Below are 19,263 nucleotides of genomic sequence, written 5' to 3'. Positions count from 1 at the left end.
GCAGAAATTAAAAACTGAAACTTTTTAAAGACTTTACCATTCTTTTATCTTATTTGGATGTGTATTTTGTCTGCACTTGTGCCTGTGCCTGTGGTGCCTTCTGAGTCAGAAGGGGGAGGTTGGATCCCCTGGAACTAGGGACAGATGTATGTGAGGTTTTAGGGGTGTAGCTTCTGACATCACCAGGAGACAAAGGCTCACAGCAAAACCCCTAATCCTTTGGACCTTAGAATCTTTCTGCTCCCCTCTTCTACAGTGTTCCCTGAACCTTGGTGCTGGGTGTTTTGTAGCTGTACCCATTAGGACTGGGCTCCATAACTGTACTTTTGACTGGTTGTGGCTTTCTGGAATGAGTTCCATGTGTTGCAAAGAGAAGTCTCCTTGATGGTGGGTGAAGACCACGCTTACCTGTGGGTATAAGGGCAAATGAACCATCATGACACCAGTAGACGTGCTAAAGCAGATGGGAAAGTCCATGAGGCCCTACAGAGCCACAGGCGATTAAGGACTGCTGGGAAAGGGAGAAGAAGTCTCCCCAAGGGACAAGCACACCGACTGTCCAATACCAAATAACCAGTCTTGAAAACGCACATACAGGTTGCATTATACAGGCTGGGCAGGTTGTACTCAGGAATATGTGCATATTTGTGTAACAATAATTAATGAATAAAGAGATTATGAATTTGGAAAGAGCAAAGAAGGATATATAGAAAAGTTTGGGTAGAGAAAAGGGAAAAGATAAATTATGTAATTGTATTACAATCTCAAATAGGGAAGAAAAACAGAGCAGCGGGCAAAGGGAGACTGTTTGAGCCACCAGGTGGCGTCTCTTGCAAGAATCCTCTTGCTGACCTACTTCTACAGCCCAGAACATCATAACTTTGAAAATTAATGTGTTAAACTAATAAATAATGAGCTAACAAAATCTAGAATTAGCTTAGTGTCTTCTATCTTAAAAGCTGTTTAAGACTCAATATTATTACCTATAAAAGAGTTACTGTGTCTAACATAATTTTACAGCTTATGGCTTCACTGTCTGAGATTACTTTGCTGCATATATCTTTTGTTAGTGAAAGTCACTAGGTTGAAAGCCACACTTATGGTGAATTTCTCTATAATTGCAGGTTTTATATGGGGAGAGATTAAACAGATGTGGGATGGCGGACTTCAGGATTACATCCACGACTGGTGGAATCTAATGGACTTCGTGATGAACTCCTTGTATCTGGCGACAATCTCCTTGAAGATTGTCGCATTTGTAAAGGTAATTGCTCTTTCCTTAGTTGATAATGCATGCACACATCTAATTCTTGCAGGCACATCTTCAGTTGCTATTAACTTTTATTAAGAGAATCTTTTTTCCCTTTTTTTTCATCTTTATTAATTTGGGCATTTCTTATTTACATTTTGATTGTTATTCCCTTTCCCTTATTAATAGAATCTTATATGTACTGTTTATCAGCTTCTTTTATTTATAGGCCTGGAGTACAGAAGCAATGCATGTCCTGGAATCGTTGTAATAAGCACTTCAAAGCTGCCACCCTGTTGTCTGTCTGCTAATTAATGCTGTCTCAAAATGAAATAGCTCCGTAACTCTAGTTCTACCTTATTCTAAAGAAACTCTTCTTCAAATTCCACTTAAATTTAAAAACCCAAATCTATTTTTTACAAGATGTAACAAATATATACATGTCCATGGGCAAATCAAAATATTACCCTTCAAAACCTTATTTCAATTTGACCTAACAGTTTGGTGTGATTGGAATAGAATAGAATTTCTTTGTCCTTGTCCTGTTCATCTTGATACTGTCTGCCTGAAATCCCACACACCCCTCAGGGTCAGCACCGGGCCTCAGCACAACTCCATAATTTACATAAAGCCTTTAGTTCTGCAATGAGGGCTGAGGTTTTTATACTTTTGAGAGACGTGTTTCAAACTAAAGTAGGATATTTTCCCTTTGCCTGCTTTTATTTTGTCTTTTCCTTTTTGTCTCCTTTAAAACATAATTTGTTGCAAAATGATTAGTGAATTGGTTTAGGAAAACGAAAGAATAGATTCTGATTGGGTGCCACATGAATAATGCATGCAATTTATCATCTACACTATAAATAAAGAGCATGCGTGAGGGCTCTTACGCACTTAGAGTAGCTCTAAACAGCGTTGTTCTTGTTCTCTGTGAATATTCACGTATCATAGGAACAAAACTGCCCAAATTTGGGGAAGTTACAGTTTCCAGCTATTGTTCAATTAAAATGTTGCTAGTATTCAACAAAATACTGAAGAAATACAATTTATATCAGTCTTAGGAAAAACAAGCCTGGCATCTTTTTATTATTGCTTGGGATTGTAAAAAAAACTTTATTAACTTCATAATTACACAGTATTATATTTTATTACTTTAAAATATGTCTAGAATATGTACCGATTGTTTCAGGGTAATTACTATTTACATCTTTATTGTTTCTCTCTGTTTAGAGCCTCCAAATCAGTGCTTGTGTGCGTGTGTGCGTGTGTGCTTGCACGCGTGTGTATTTGGCATTACAGTAGTTCTAAGAGTTGAGCTTTCAATACAGGATCAAACGATGTATACTTTGGAACCCATTATTGATCTCCTCAAGCTCCTCTTCTCTCTATTTTTGCCTCCTCCTCCTCCTTCTCCCTCTTCCTCCTCCTCCTCTTCTTTTCAATAATTTACCTATTTATTCATTTTACATGCAGGTTGCAGCCCTCCTCCTTCAAGTCCCACCCACAAACCCCTCCCCCAGTGTTCCTCTCCCGTTCTCCTCAGAGAAGGAGAAGCACCCCTAGGGTACTACCCTGTCCTGGGACATCAAGTCACAACAGGACTAAGTGCATCCTTTCTCACTGAGGCCAGACCAGCTAGGGGAAGGGGATAAAATGGCAGGCAACAGAGTCAGAAAGACAGTCCCCGCTCCAATTATTAGGTTACTCACATGAAGAACAGGCTGCACATCTGCTACAAATGTGTAGGGGGCCTAGGTCCAGCCCTGCCATGCTCGTTGGTTGGTGTTTCAGTCTCGTGAACCCCCATGGGCTCAGGTTGGTTGACTCTGTGGGTCTTCTTGTGGTATTCTTGACCCTTCTCACTCACTCACTCCTGTCCCCCCTCTTCCACAAGACTCTCTGAGCTCCACCTGATGTTTGGCTGTGGTCTCTGCATCTGTTTCCATCTGCTGCTAGTAGGGGCCTCTCAGGAGACAGCTATGCTAGGCTTCTGTCTACAAGCACAGCAGAGTGTCATTAGTAGTGTAAGGGGTGGGCTCTTTCACATGGGATGGGTCTTATGCTGGGCCAGCCATTGGTTAGCTGTTCCCTCAGTCTCTGCTCCATCTTTATCCCTGCACGTCTTGTAAGCAGGACCAATGTTGGGTTGAAAGTTTCATGGGTGGGTTGGTGTCTCCCCCACTCCACTCTTTTCTTAGTTTTAAACTTAAGGGTGTTTGTTTGTTTGTTTGTTTTTTAGAATTTCATGCATGCCTACTGTGTTCACATCATATCAGCCTCTTCTCTCTCCCCTCCAATACTTCCTGTGCCTCCCCACTCTTGGCAAATTCATGACTTCTTCTTCTTCAGTTGCTATCGTTACCTATATCCGTTGCCCCCTACTGTTTTCTAGCCACCTTTGATGACCACTGGTCCCCTGCTTTGACCTTCCAGACTGATGTTTGGCCTCTACACATAAGAGAGAATAGGGCGTTGCAGGCCTCTGTGTCTGGCTTATTCCACTTAGCAGAAATCTCTGATTCCATCGGGTTTCTTTAAAGAGATGGTTTCATTTCGTGATTAATATCATAATTACATGTGCTGCATTTTACCTACCTATTCCTTCTCCAGTAAGTCAGTCAGTTACCTGGCTTTGCCATTGCCTGTCGTAGACAGTGCTGCCACGAGAAAGCAGGTTTCTCTTCGATATCATTGTTTTCATTTTCATTAGTTATTTGAGAATTTCGTACAATGTATTTTGACCCTATTCATAACTTCCCCTAGTGCTTTCTAGATCCATCCTATTTCTCTCCCAACACAACTTTGTGTTCTCTCTTTTTCCTAATGTGTGCTGCTATACACTTTTAGGTGAATGACCTAACATCACTGACCAATCATAGACTACAATCTCAAACACACCTGGCTCTCCCTCTCCTAGCCACTATCAATGGCCAGTAGCTCCTCAGTCAGGAATGGAACTTTATGCCCACCTCCTCTCTCCATGGTGGGACTTATCTGGCTTGAGCTTGTCTTCTGCGTGTTGTCACAAACACTGTGAGGTCCTAGGTCCATTCTGCTGCGTCTGGAAGACTCCGCTTCCGCGCAGCCGCCCTTGCTCACACAATCATTCTGGGTCCTCTTCCACAATGACTCTTGATCCTTTGGGGGGAGGGGGAATGATAAAGGAGTTCCCATCTAAGGCCAAGAATTCCAGTCACTCTCTATACCTTCTGAATCTCTGTGTTAATTTCTATCTACTGCAAAAGAGGACTTCTCTCATGAGAACTGAGGTATACATTAGTTTATGGGTGTAATGGAAATTTATTAGGAGCCAGTTTAACAAATATATTGGTATGATATCTTGATATCCTGTCCTATTCTAAAAAAATGACGGTACGCTGTTTTGAGTTTTGTGAGGATCCTTGGATTCTAGCCAATGGAAGTACTGGTTTACACTCCCACCAGCAGTCTGAAAAGTCTCCTTTTGTCTGTGTATTTACCACAGGTTGTTGTACTTGATCTATTTAATGACCTATATAATGACCTATTTCTGATTTGAAGAAATGACTTCTTGTTTCGGTTTTGGTTTTTACATTTTCATGATAACTCATGACACTGGACTTCATTTCATGTGCTCATTGGCCGTGTGGGTTTCATTTTCTGAGAAGTATCTATTCAGATCATTGGCCCACTTTAGAAATTTTGAGTTACTTGGTTTTTTGTTGCTAAGTTTTGTAGTTGAAGGAAAACACTTTGAAAATTGAACCAACAAAAGGTTTTAAAATACAATTACCATAAAAAGTACTTGAAGCAAGATAGATAATTTTCACTCACATTATTATGCTGCCACTTCTAGTGCAGGTAAGAACCCAAGTATTTATTATGTGCATTTATATAGATGAGTTGAGACTTTATATGGGAGAAAGGGATGGGAAGAGAGGGGTGAGGAAGGGATGGAGACAGAGAGGGAGGGAGGAGAGGACACTAATCCCCCTTGAGGACATGTTCCCAGTATAATCCCTTGCAAACCTCATCTCACATAGGCTTTTGTATACCCCCAAAGTTACCATAAGCTGTTGGTCTTTTGAGGAACATTGAAGATCCAGATGACAGTACAGCCCTGCACATAGTATGACTACAGCTAGTATATATGCCACTTTCTACTTGTACTACTTGAAGCAAGCTACTTAATATTTCTAATATGGTTTCTGAAAAACTAATAATAATCAGAGTTAATGGAATGTTTTAAAGATGTGAGGAGCTAATAGAAATATTAAATGTTTGCTTTGACTTTATTTAATGTCCTAGTTTGGATCCTGTCACTGTGATAAACAAAAAATAAAAACAAAAACAACAACAACAAAACAAAAGCAACTTGTGGAATAAAGGGTTTATTTCCTCTTGTGGCTTATAGCCCACCATGGAAGGAAGTTCAGGCAGGTACCTGGAGGCAAGAACAGACATAGAAACCATGCAGGTGGCTGCTTACTGGCTGGCTCGCCATAGCTTGCTCAGATTGTTCCTTACACAACCCAGGACCACCAGCACAGAGGTGGCAGCACCCACAGTGGACTGCACCATCCCATATCAGTCACGAAGGAAAAATATGCCTTCACAGGGTAGCCTCCAGGCCAATCTAATGAAGGAAATCCTTCAACTGATGTTTGTCTATTTGCTGATGACTTTCACTGTGTCAAGTTGACATAAACTAACCAGAGTATAACACAGAGTAATGGCATTACAAAACACAAAGTAACAGCATTACAAAACACCCGTCACTGTCCTCTTTGCTGATGAGGTTCGATGGTGCTTCCTTTCATGATCTCCAGGACACAATTTTAAATCTTATTTCCACTTCACTGGCACTGGTTTGTTCCTACTTGAAAATAGGGTTAAAACCCTCTCCATCTCCATATGCAAAGCTTGTCTCTCATGTTTAGCGCCAGTCATTAAATCTCTAACTCTTGACTGTGTAACTTAAATGTTTTCCAACAGTCAAAATTATTATGAATACAAACAATTCTTTTTACAGCCATGGTAGAGTTTTAATAGACATCAGTTTAATAAACAGTTTTGGCTGAATGACTGCATTCCCTATCAGTTAGCAGGGGACAAGGATGGCTGCTTCTGCCTTGTGAAGGATGTCAGCCCCTCACATAGTGCTGTCTGTGACATTCTTCAGTTTTGCAGCAGAGCTCTACAGGCAGCTGAATTCTAGCTGTTTTTTCTGGAAACAAATTCTGTTAGGAAAGAAATCCTTAGGCCTTTCTCTTGTCCTTTTTCCTACTTTATTAGCCTATGTGTACAAAGGGAAATTTTTTCATCTTGTAAAATACTCATTAAAATTAATACACATTTTTTTCCTGTAACCTCTTATGACAAATGTGCTAGTCAGATTTCATTACTACATCAAATACCTGAGACAATCAACTTATAAAGAGGAAAGATCTCGGTTCACAGTTTAAGGCTCACTTGACACTTCTGAAATATGTTGGGGAATTCAGGATAGAGAAAACTATCCAAGCAAACTAAGTGGAAAGAAAGGGACAAGGAAGAAACCACGATCTCCTCATCCCACTCAAGGGCATCTCCCTAAATGACACAACCACCTCTGAAAGGTTTGTCATCTCCCATTGACACCAAGCTGGAGGTCACGGTCTAGCAAATGAGCCTTAGGAGGTCATTCTGGACCACACTATGGCCGAAGCCATCTTCATACTACCTCCATCCACCTGAAAGTTTTACTCGTGTTGATTGACAGTTTGGCTTTTATGAATATGCATGAACTTCGGAAGGGCATGGAGATGAACTAGCATATTTTTCTGTAGTCTAGGAACTTAGGAGTCTTACGATTCAATCCATCATGGGCTCTCAACAGCCTGACTATCTTCTCCCTGTTCCCAAACACTCAGCTACATCCAGAGCCCGCATTTCTACAGAGGATTCACATTCTGCACCTTCCGAGGCACATGGCTGATTCCATGTCTACAAAAAGGAAGAGTTCTCAGAAAAATTATACTCCTCAGAAAGGAAGGCTGTAGGGAAAATGACATCACAGTAGGAGTAGAGTGAAAGGTAGTTACTTGAAAGGGTGGGGAAATGTGCATGATTGTCTTAGATGAATGGGGGGTCTTTATTCTCCAACTCTGGTCTATCATCTTGGGCCTTTGGGATCCTGCTGTTCATGTATTTCCTTTTAAGGAAACAATAGACATTGATCAATGTCTGTCTCATAACCGCCTAACTCTTTGGCTTGGTGATTTCTCTTTTCATCATTAATGAGTACCTTAAAGACAGTGCATAACCATCTTTCGGTATCCACACAGGCTTCATAGATGCATAACAGATGGAAAGTCAGAATTACTGGAATTTACATTAATTCTCAGGAAAGGGCTAAGCATTTACAGAATGGCATTTGGTGGGAATGTAGCAAAACTGAAAATCTGGGAGAATCACAAGCACTGCATGTTTGTCCAGGGCACGGAGTACCGGACCTACTGACAAATGGATGCAAGACGCAGGCTTCATCTGTCAGTTGTGAAGAACTGAAAGCATCGCCTCCAGAAAATGCAGCCTTGGAGAATGTTAACGCCTGGCATGGCCGATTTCCCTCTAAAAGATAGTGTAGCAATGAATAAACGAGATAGGATACAAGGAAAAGCAGTTACGACATGTCATTATGTCACTGTGATAATGGAAGAAAGAGAGGAAATTGTTATGAGATTGAGAGCTAGGAGGGGGTGCTTGGTCTTGGATGACGCCGGCAAACTGGGTGTGCCATGCTCTTGAATCTAGAGACATAATGAAGGGATCAAATGATGATAAAGGCAGGTTTTGTCTGTAAATTTGAGGTCCCGAAACAGGAAAAATCATCCTGTCAGCGGAGTGTGAAATGAGAGAGCAGGAAGTCTGGGCTAGACCTGAAGTCCGAGTTGGGGTTAGCCCTGAGAGGTGAGAGCTTGGGAGATATCTGGGGAGGACTGGTGAATGAGAAGAGGCTGGGAAAGCAAGCTTATCACTAAAGAGCAGGTGAGACAGGGGTATTAGTGCGACCCAGCACAGGGGTTGAGTTTTAAAGATACAACATAACTACTTTAATTTTTAATATTTAATTTATAAATTTACTTAATACATTAGTACTGCATTTATATTATTTCTGCCCTCCTTCTTTTTATTCAACTCCTCCTGTATCCACCATACTGTGTTTTAAACTCATGACCTCTTCTTTAGTCTCTCTCTCTCTCTCTCTCTCTCTCTCTCTCTCTCACACACACACACACACACACACACACACACACACACACACACTCCAGAGCACACACACCATACACATATTCATACCCACACACTCACATACTCACACACTCACATAAACACCCTGCTGAGTCTTTAGTGCTACTCACATGTACATAGGACCTGCCACTTGGAATTGGATAAATTATCAGGGCTTCTCCCTGGAGAAGACTGGTTCTCCCTGTATCAGCAACCATTTTCTACTTGTAGCTCTTCGTCTAGGTGTGGGATGTTGAGAGATTTTCCCCATCTACATTGGTAGGGTAAGTCAGCTGGTGTATTCACTGTACAGGACTTATTTAGGTGACCATGTGAATGAGATATCACGGGTGCAGCTTCTCTGTCATGTATAGACACTGTCTCTACTTTTTACCAGTTGTAGATTTCTTTGATGAAAGAAAATGACATTAGAAATTTTTTTGATAATTGAGCAAAAGAAAAAAAATCAACGTTTCAGATTTCAGTTTGTCTTTTCTTTAGTGATTCTGTCTTTGTTAAACTCTCCTCATATCTTGAATTGTCTTCATTATTTTATTCAACTGTTTGCATTTTCACGGTGTTCATGGAGGCATTTATTCATATCCTCTTCCAGATCCTTGAGCATACTAATAATTGCTATTTAGAAGTTCTTGTCTTACAACTGAGCTGAACTGGTCTTCTTGGGACATGTTAACACAGGGCTGGCTGCGGGTGGACGCGTACTGTCCTGAGTGTTGGTGCTTGTACTTTGTGCTGGGATCTAGTCATCTGCAGTTCTGACATTGTAGCATTCTCACTGTAGATATTTGGTCTCCCCTTAGCTGGGTGTGTGTTTAATTCTTTGGTTTCTCTTACCCAACTCAGGTTGTTGGGTAATAGAATGATGGCTTATTTTTTAGTCTTAGGACCACTCTGGATCTTGGGGATCAGACTCTGATTGATACAAGATCTGAAGTTCTAGATAGAATTCTGGTTTCAGATCCAAGCAATACTGGTGGATCCAATGTAAACAATAGGTAGGGTGTACAGTAGACTAGAGTTGGGGAAGGGGCTGACTCTGGAGGTCTCTTAAGTGACATTAGTCCTGTCTTAGTCAGTGCTGTATTACTGTAAGGAGACACTGTGATCATAGAAACTCTTAGAACGGAAGACAATTCATTGAGGCATTGCTTTGAGCTTCAGAGGTTTAGCCCTTTACCATCATGGCGAGAAGCATGGCAGTACACAGGCAGACATAGTGCTGGAGAAGGAGCTGAGAGCCACTTTCTAATCTGCTGGCTAGCTGAGAGAGACTCTGGGCCTCTCTTGGGCTTTGGAAACCCCAGAGTCCACCCCAAATGACACATTTCCTCCAATAAGGCCACACATCCTAATCCTTTCAAATATTGTCACTCCCTGGGGACCAAACATTTATGAGCTTGTGGAGGCCATTTTCATTCAGACCACCACAGGTCATCCTCCACAAAGGGAGGCAGAAGCAGAACAGAGACACTCTGGGCTGGCTGGCTATGAATGGCAGCCAATCTGAAAGGGATGGAAGTGGTTGGGAAGAGCCTAGAGTAAGAGTTCACTAGAAAGAACAGAGTGGGTGAGGGAAGGAAGAACATTGGTGGCCTACTTGGTTTCTAACCAAAGGTGGCAGCTGAGGGGTTTCTGTAGCATGTTGTAGAGTTACAAAGCAAAGGAGGTGGCTCAGAGGAGTGTCTGAGGGGGGTGTCATGGAAGAACTAGGGGACACTGTATCCACACCACCAGGAAGCTGAGGCTCAAGGGGATGGAGGTGGGCTAGAAGGAGGAACTGGAACCAAAATTAAATTTTCAAATTAACTTGTTAATACCCAACAATAGGTTTAAAAATATGCCCATTGGCCGAATACTTTATTCTCTACAGATTTAAAGAAATTGTGGTTAGCAAAGCTTTTTAAATTGCTTTGATACAATTGCTTATTTACTCTATTTACCCAGTTTATCTGTTTGCTTTCTGTTTTTAGACAGTCTCATTGTGTAGCCCAGGCTAACCTTGAACTCATCAAAGAGCTAACGCTAACCTCCCTCCAATCCACAGCCCTCTCCCTGAGTCTTGGGCATGAATTACAGGTGTGCACTGTCATGCTTATTCAGAAGCCCAAGAAAATGTGTATGTGTGTAGCAGGAGGAGATTTTAAAGCAAAACGTAAAAGAATGAGCTCAAATGCTAATTGCTTACAGTTTATGTCTTTGTTTCTTCTCTGACAGGAAGCAGGGTGTCTGGATCAGCAAACAGACAAATTATTGATTTACATTGCGAGCTAAGCTTCAGTCCCCATGTCCCAAATCCCCAATGGGGGATGTGATGAGAGCCAGATGCGCCCAGTGCCCAAGGGGATTATACCACAGGAAAGGAAATCGGAAATTATGATTCTCAGAATTTACAGGATGCAGCTGAGCTAGCTGCCTGTCTTCCCTCTGGGGAGAGAAAGACTTTAAGTTTCTTAAGAAAATAAATATTCTCTGGAGAACAAGGTCCCTGGGTTTATTATCCAGAGAATGGGAGCGGATGGTGCCTAGGGAGATATCTGTGAGTCTCCCAGGAGCTGTTGTAACTTTAATGGGAGTTTGCCATTCCAATACCATTAAGCCTGGATCCCAGTAACATTGCTCAAAAAGCCCTCACTGTGTGTAGCTATGTAATCATGACGATGTCTGTACATTGTCACTCCATCACAGCCACCAGATATATTGGACTCCGAATCCAACGTGTATTCTTATAGTAGGGCAAAAGTTGAACCTCGTGCTTTCAAAGATTATCCATTATAATTCTTTCACCCACAGCCAAGATCGCTCACTAAGAATGGCTTGACTCTGTTATAGTATGCTGATGGCTTCTGCATCAGGTTACCTCCAACGGGTGTATAGCCTCTCCTCTAGACTGAAAGTTTTGACAGCATGGAGACCCGATCCATTTCTCACCTCTTGCCCTCTATTCCTGAATATTGGTGGAAATATTGTGCATGATATTTGGGTTAATCCCCCTAAATGTTTCTGTTCTAGTTAGATGTATCTGTCTGTGTCCTGGTCTAGGAGTATGTTATGGGTACGAATGTCCCTTAAGCATTCATGGTACACAATGTGTCATATTGAACATTTTGAGAAGTTTAGTGCTTACGTTGTTATCAGTACACTTCTCCTTTCATAATGAATATGGTGGGTTAGCCAAGCACATTGACTAGGATTTTAAAAAATATTCACCTGTTCTTGTTCAGACTCGATTATTTTAAATATCACTCAAGGAAGAGTCTAAAAGTTAAACCCCAACCAGTTGAATAAGCTGAGAAGGTGTGTTCTTTGCATGGAGACACTAGGGGATGAGCACCAATTGATACCATGTGAAAATGTGAACACACTGACATTAACCAAATAAGGATGGGCCTGTGCAGTCACGTGGATTAAAGCTCACATGTTATAAGTTAATGGATTTCTATCCTTGTATGGCTCACTCTAACTGCCGCCATCTTAAAGCATAGACCTCCAAACAGTGGCTGCGGTGGACCCTAGAAAGCCCTGCAGAATTGAATTTGATTCTGTCAGCATGTGTGTTTACTTTGCCTTCATTTCTGTTTCTTCAGTACAGTGCTCTGAACCCACGGGAATCATGGGACATGTGGCACCCCACCCTGGTGGCAGAGGCTTTATTCGCTATTGCAAACATCTTCAGTTCCCTCCGCCTGATCTCTCTGTTCACTGCCAATTCTCACCTGGGGCCTCTGCAGATATCTCTGGGAAGAATGCTCCTGGACATCCTAAAGTTCTTATTCATATACTGCCTCGTGCTGCTAGCTTTTGCAAATGGCCTAAATCAACTGTACTTCTACTATGAAGAAACGAAGGGGTTAAGCTGCAAAGGCATACGGTGCGAAAAACAGAACAACGCGTTCTCCACGTAAGTCGGAGAGCCATTGCTCCTGGCAATGTTGGGCAGACCTAAGAGTATATGATGTCACAAATGTGAAAGATTCACCACAAGGATTGCAAAGGAAACAGAGAATTAATGCTATGAATAACACAGGAGATAGAATTAACACGGTTCTGAATAGAAACGTAGACTTCTGACCCAAAGGAAAAAAATACTTGGTACATTTATTTCAAGTTTTAGTAAATGGTCTTTTCTTTGGAATGACCTCAGGAAAAGGTAGGGCTATACATAGAATTCATACAAAGGGAAAATGTGGAATTCAAAAAGGAAACCTATGTATTATCTTATACATATGCGTATATACTCAATCTTGTTGGAAAATTCAAATGCTTTTCTATATTTCCACATGGCCCTTCATATGTTTCTTTTGATTTTTAGTGCAGTATGAAAAACATGAGCATGTAAAAATTATCCAAAATGAATACTCAAATCCACCCATTATTATTGCCTAGGTAAGGTTTCCTGTAAGCTTGCATGGGGATGAGCAGTTATCAACAGCCACTGTCAACGTCTGGTGACTTTCATAAGCAGGATTGATGGCAGCCCATACTCATGAGAGACTAGTGTCTGCGCCAGCACCTCAGAGGCTTTCTGCCTGGGTCCATTTCCTTCCCACTGTGAAAAATAGAAGGCTAGTAGGTTAAGAAGCCGGGTGACTTTTCCGTACACTGCAGTCACAGTTGAGCACATGCTTGTCACCTTAATAACCTTCCTCCTGGGTCCTCATAGAATTATACACCGTGCAAAAGAGTAATTTTCTAACTGAAAGGAAAGCAGGCATTTCACATAATCTAAATCACCAGTAGCTAAAATGCTCTAGTTGGTTTAATCCTGCATCTGTTTGTTTCTATCCTGATATTTAAAACTCCATTTTAATTAACCAACGTCTGTCTGTTTGTGCAGTTAATCTCATCCTTTTAGATTTCCTACAAACTAACAGTCATGAGAGACCATGAAATCCTGATTCCCCGTGCCTCATCTCAATTGTCCTCAGGTTGACTCCTTGGCCCTCATCGGCTCTCTCCAACCTTGGGCTGCAGGGAGGTGGTGGTACCTTCTTCAGTGGCATCTTTGTTTGATAGGACCTTACACGGCAGCTTGGCTCAGATGACTAGAATTATTTCACAACCGTGTGTGTGTGAGTGTGCGTGGTGTGTGGTGTGTATATGTGGTATATGTATGTGAAGTGTGTGTGTGTGTATGTGAGGGGTGTGTGTGAGTGTGCTATGTCTGTGTGTGTGGTGTGTGGTGTGTGTGTGTGTGTGTGTGGGTGTAGTATGTGTGGGTATGTGTGTGTGTTGTGGTGTGTGTGTGTGTGTGTGTGTGTGTGTGTGTATGTGTGTGTGTGTGTGTGTGTGTGTGTGTGTGTGTGTGTGTGTGTGTGTGTGTGTGTGTGTATGCGAGGTGTGTGTGTGTGTGTGTGTATGTGTGTGTGTGTGGGTGTGTGTGTGTGTGGTGTGTGTGTGGGGGTGTGTGTGTGTGCTATGTGTGTGTGTGTGTGTGTGTGTGTGTGTGTTTGTGTGTGTGTGTGTGTGTGTGTGTCTGTGTGTGTATTTGTGTGTGTATGTGCATGTGTATGTGTGTGTCTGTGAGTGGCATGTGTGTGGTGTGTGTGGTGTGTATGTGTGTGTGTATGGTGTGTGTGTATGTCTGGTGTGTGGGTAGGTGTGGTGTGTGTGTGTGTGTGTGTGTGTGTGTGTGTGTGGTATTTGTGTGTATATGGTGTATGCATGTGAGGTGTGTGTTTTATTTTTTGTTTTGTGAATTGGCCAAAGGCAATGACAGAAGAAGGTTCATAAGAACCAGAACCGCCACCCTCTCTCTAAGCCTTTCATAATCTTTCTGGACATTGTCTGTGGTGATTGTCTCTGTGGCTTTCTGACAGAGTGCACTATCCCAAGCATCACCTCTCTTAAAACTTTTGCTGGGTTTTAGTGCACATCCCATTACAAGCTATTTGCTGAGCCGCCCTCCTGTGTGGTTGCTGCATCCTTCCCACATGCTGTATTCCTGAAGAATCTTCTACACAGCACCTACAACTGAGTCACCTCCCTCCCTCATCCATTGTAATGTAAGGGAAGACCTCATTCACAGCCCAGCCCTTCTCACTTGCCTTGTTCCTCTGACAGGCTACTCTCACACTGTCCTGTTTTATGACCCCTAAAATTTCAAGGCATCCTCTTGTTCCAAATATTGTCTTATTAGTAAATAATTGAATAGAACATCAGACCTAAAACATTAAAGCTTAGGTGTCCAATGTAAATTATCTGATATGAATTTTGTCCCCAAATAGATACGTTGGGTTTTTTTAACCTAAGTGTGGTTTTAGTTTGTTTGTACTCATGATTTCTTTCAAGACTTGAAAGGCAATCAGTAATGCATATCTCTGACATGGTAGGACTAAATCATTTGACACCCTCCCCCAAAGATGTTTCACCTACATTATTTTTTTCCTCTAAATGACAATTGTGTTTTTCTCAATGATATTAAAAGCTAAATAATGCAACTAACCCCGAACATTATTAAACAGGCTGTGCTAGGCTTAAGTCTATCCTTAGCCGACTCTGCTTTTCTGTAGCAGATGTCTGTCACTGTAATGGCGACAGATGGTGATACTTGGTGTCTCTTGTCATCTGTCCACACTTGATCTCTGCATCCTCTCACATTCAGTTTTTCTTCCACAAGAAAAGTTTTCACCTTTTTGACCCATTGTTTCAGAGACTGTATTCTAAATGGCATTACAATTAACTCATATAAAATGCCTAACACAAGGTCTGTGCTATCACCAGAGGTCCCCAAAGACAGTAGCAAATCCAAAGCAGTATTACTTGGTTAGAGTGCCATTTCTCATTTGTTTCCTTAACTTCTTACTCCTCCCCCCACCCGGGCTACAGTTGTCCTCCTCCTTCCTTTCATCCATGTTACTCCATATAAACATGTTTCTATACCTCTGTCATTTTTCATTTAGCTCCTGCTTCCAAGACTTCACCAAAAGTACAGGAAGGACATTCTGACCACTGGTTCTAGGATGTTTATCTTCTTACTTCATTCTCGCTGTGACTCCTGAAGAAAAATTCCAATCAGGGACAGCTCACTAATCTCTTTCCGAACTGTCCCTGCCTCATTCCCAGCATTCCCAGTTCTCTTTGTCGTTGTTCCCATAAATCCACCCACACAGAGAGCAAGTGAACCAGAAACCTGGGTTTAGCATGGTGCCTCCCTCCCTCTCCAACCACATGCATCATTATTCTGTCAATATCTTCCCTTGTTCACTGTCCAGGCCTAAGTCTACATCCTCTGGCCACTGAGTTTATCCTGTCCTGTCCTGTCCTATCTGTCTTTTGTCTGCCTCTCTAATTTCTTCTCAGGAAAGGTATTTCTAAACCAAGATTAGAGGCTCCAACATTCAAAATACCCAAATGATTTCGTGCCTCTTACCAGATTCACTGTTGGCCTTAGCTGAACCATCTCAATCCTTCAGTGAGTTTGCCTTTGCCTCTCTTTTAAGTTTTGTTTCCAGGGTCCTAACATTATTTTACTTTTTCCTGGCAAATTGGTTCTGAATTCCCACTGTATTATTTCCTTTTCCATCCCGCTGCCCCTCTTTTGCCTTCCCATTTCTCAAATTTTCATTCTTCTCAGTTGTGTGTTTTCTAATACACATCCCAGATGCACAAACCCCGCACTGTCTGTGAGTGTGGACTGTGACTTGGGTCTCATAAGAGTCTGCATTTGTCATCAGCAAATGGATGCAATTCCCAAATCCTCTTGTGTTTTGCAGTTTTCTCACTGACTCGGAAGAAACTGCACTAAACTGTCCACTAAAGGACACCAATATTCGATGTCTGAAGTAATTCTATGCAGAAGTTTGGCCAACCGTCCCCTGCAAAGGGACTCTCCTGTGAAGAGGGGGTCATGAGCCTTAGCACACTTCTGATTAAGCAAAGCTCATTCGTATATATTGGAGTTGGAGCCAAATTCCCAGTGTCTTAGGCTGGCGAGTTAAGATCATGCTTTGTGTATTTTACTATGACCTCGTTGGGGGTAGATAACAGAAATTAAATGTTGAGTTAGGTCTCAACTCGAGTTTGTTCGCTCGGCATTTCAGTCTCCTAGGACAAGAGAAATGTCAGCTCAGAACACCATACGTTTTTACGTATTTTGTTTCTCTAGCTGTCAATGTTCAGGCGAGAGGAACAGAGTCATTTAAAAAAAGAAAATAACCGCTGAAAAATACCTTCAAAGGGGAATAAATAAAATGCTATTTTGATAAAAACAAAACCCTGACCCATATAAAATAGTCTTGAGTTTAGAGATCACTATGGATTTTGTGGCATGTCAGTTAATTAGGCTATGGCATTACCTTGGGAAATTAATGAGCATTTCCTAAACATCACTTCTTTTCGCTAACACAACGTGGAAAATCTCAGTCACATAAAGGCCCTCTGAGACATGATTCGGCTAACAACTCCGGAATTTATGGACGGTGTGGGTCTCTGTGGACTTGAGAATCAGTAATGATTAAAATATTCCTGGAAGCAGTGGCTTTGAAATATTAACCTACATAAAAGTCCAACGAAGAAACAACTCATTCAGGGATACCTTAATACCAGGGGCTTAGCTCACCCAAGAAGCAGATATATTCTAGCTAGGCGAAATGTCCTATAAATCTCCCCACTGTTTCATCCCACCAAACAAAGAGAAAGGAAAAAAGAAAATTCTATAGTCGGTCACAAAATGTCTTTTTGCATTTCCCATGCTGAATCTTAATGTTTTAAATGCCCATAGACATTTGCTAAATGACTGAGGAACATTCTCTGAAAAACATTGGTTCCTTCAAACAGAAGCAAATGGGGACTTTCAACCATGACAGCCCTTTAATCTGTGGTTGCTTTTCTGAGAGTGCTTGAGGAGGCGGCCATAGTGAAAAGGCACTCGTCATGTGATTGCTGTGTCACTTTGTCTTTTCTTTCCTGTGTGGTCCATGTATGTATGTATACATGTGGTCACACATGTGTGCATGTGCATTTGGAGGACAGAGGTTGAAGACTGGTGTCTCCCTTCATCATTCTCAGCTTCACAGAGGAGGCCTGTCTCTCACCGAGCCCAAAGCATGCTGATTGAGCTAGCCTGGACACTAGCCCCAGGCATCCCCTGTCTCCAGCCCCTAAAGACTGAGATTTATAGGCAAAAGTCATACCTGCCCAGCTTTTGTGTGGGTGTTCGGGATCTGCACTCCAGGCAGTGGTTTACACAGCAAGTGCTTTCACTATTGAATCAAATCTCAGCCGCATCGTGTAAGGCTCCCTGAGATGCTCACTCATTCCGGATAAGTGCATTTGAATTGTCATTACATATTCCTATTAATAGTCATCACTGTTGGGAAACAAAGGATGCAGTAAATCATATTAAATTCAAAGGATGCCTAAGAGTTGCTGAAACTTAAGGAATTAAAATCTTGCACCAAATTAAGCTGTTTTTATGAACTTTTCTAGAGTCGATGAGTTCACTTGAGTCTCCATGACAATTTGGGGACCCACCTGGGCTCTCCCATATGAACAGCATCTTCTCATGCAGCACCCTCTCTTCTGACTAAATGTAGCCAAAGCAGCACCTTTATCACAGCTTTTGATTGCAGTTATCTTTTTAACGCTCCTCAAATGTGAAGAAAAATTAGATTTCATCTTCTAGAATCATCCTTTCAACTGACGGGAAGTAAGAAGTTTTCATTTGTAAAAAAAATAGCAATAGATTTGTAGAAATAAGGTCTAAGTGGCAGTTTAGACATATTTAGTTAAACTTCTTTGATCGTGGGGGACAGAAGTGAATTTTGTCGGAACAGGCATTCTGCTTAAGAAGACACTGAGTCCCCAGGTCCTCTGAGCAAGGAGGATAAGCCCAGCTTTAGGAAGAGGGAGATAACACAGCTGGCCCGGGACGGTTCCCTCCTCATGAGTCTCAGTGCACACCAGTGTCTCCTGTGTAGTCTCCTCTCTTATCCTGTAGTTTAGGCATCCTTCGTTGTCTGCATCTCGGTACATATTGTGGTAAACGCTGATCTCAAATCACAAATGATCTCAGGCTCTTCGGGCACTACATGATCTTCCTCCAGAGAGGAAGTCTGGTCATGCTCCCCTTAGGTCATTAGCCTCATGAATTCTGTCTTCCTGGGTCATCTGACCATAGCTGACCTAGTATTCACTGGGTGGGCAGCTCAGGAAGGGATCATGGAACTATGCAGCTGGAGTGTGGTTGACTTGTTCTCCGAATGGGATTCCAGTCTAGGCCTGGTTTTTCTAAAGACTGAAATTCCACCTCCTCACTCTCCATGCCAGATACCCCATGGTTTTTGTCTTTGTTTTTTTAACAGAATGTAATTATAGTCTTATTTTAAATATTTCTAAGAGTCTAAATTTTCTACCATCGTCTTACTACACTGTATTAATGTGTTATACAAAACATTAAGACAAATAATTCTTAATTTGGGTTCAAGTGATTTTGAGATTATTATGTTTTCTCATGTTAAAATAAAGGAAACTTCCCTTTTAACAAAACAACCAGAATTCACTTGTTAACCTGAGTGAGTAAAATATGTCTTGAAATTTAAAAGAAAAAAATTATAGCATGTAAGCACTCTGACACTATCTGTTGTCCACTGCAGGATACTACATGCAGGTCCAATTTTAAATGTAAAAAAAATCTGAAAAACAAGTGTAATTTGTTTTAATCTGTTCATAACCAAGAATGATCCAGAAAAAGCATGACTGGCTCTCATCAGATAGTATGGCCAGCATTAACTGTCCTTCAGAGAATG

At 41.6% G+C, this 19,263-nt stretch overlaps 1 protein-coding gene across 1 annotated transcript in view; it reads left to right on the top strand.

The window, feature by feature from the left end:
* The window catches only part of Trpc4 (transient receptor potential cation channel subfamily C member 4), a 155,287-nt gene that overhangs the window by 117,291 nt on the left and 18,733 nt on the right, over window positions 1-19,263 (top strand). Inside the window, exons 5-6 of the mRNA XM_032898421.1 lie at window positions 1,125-1,264; window positions 12,103-12,416. Of these exons, the coding sequence (XP_032754312.1) occupies window positions 1,125-1,264; window positions 12,103-12,416 (454 nt within the window). The remainder of the gene's footprint in view (window positions 1-1,124; window positions 1,265-12,102; window positions 12,417-19,263) is intronic.

The sequence above is a fragment of the Rattus rattus genome, chromosome 3 (assembly GCF_011064425.1).
Source record: "Rattus rattus isolate New Zealand chromosome 3, Rrattus_CSIRO_v1, whole genome shotgun sequence".
Taxonomy (NCBI): domain Eukaryota; kingdom Metazoa; phylum Chordata; class Mammalia; order Rodentia; family Muridae; genus Rattus; species Rattus rattus.
Note: the sequence above shows the minus strand (reverse complement) of the source record. Positions and strands in the feature narration are given on the sequence as shown.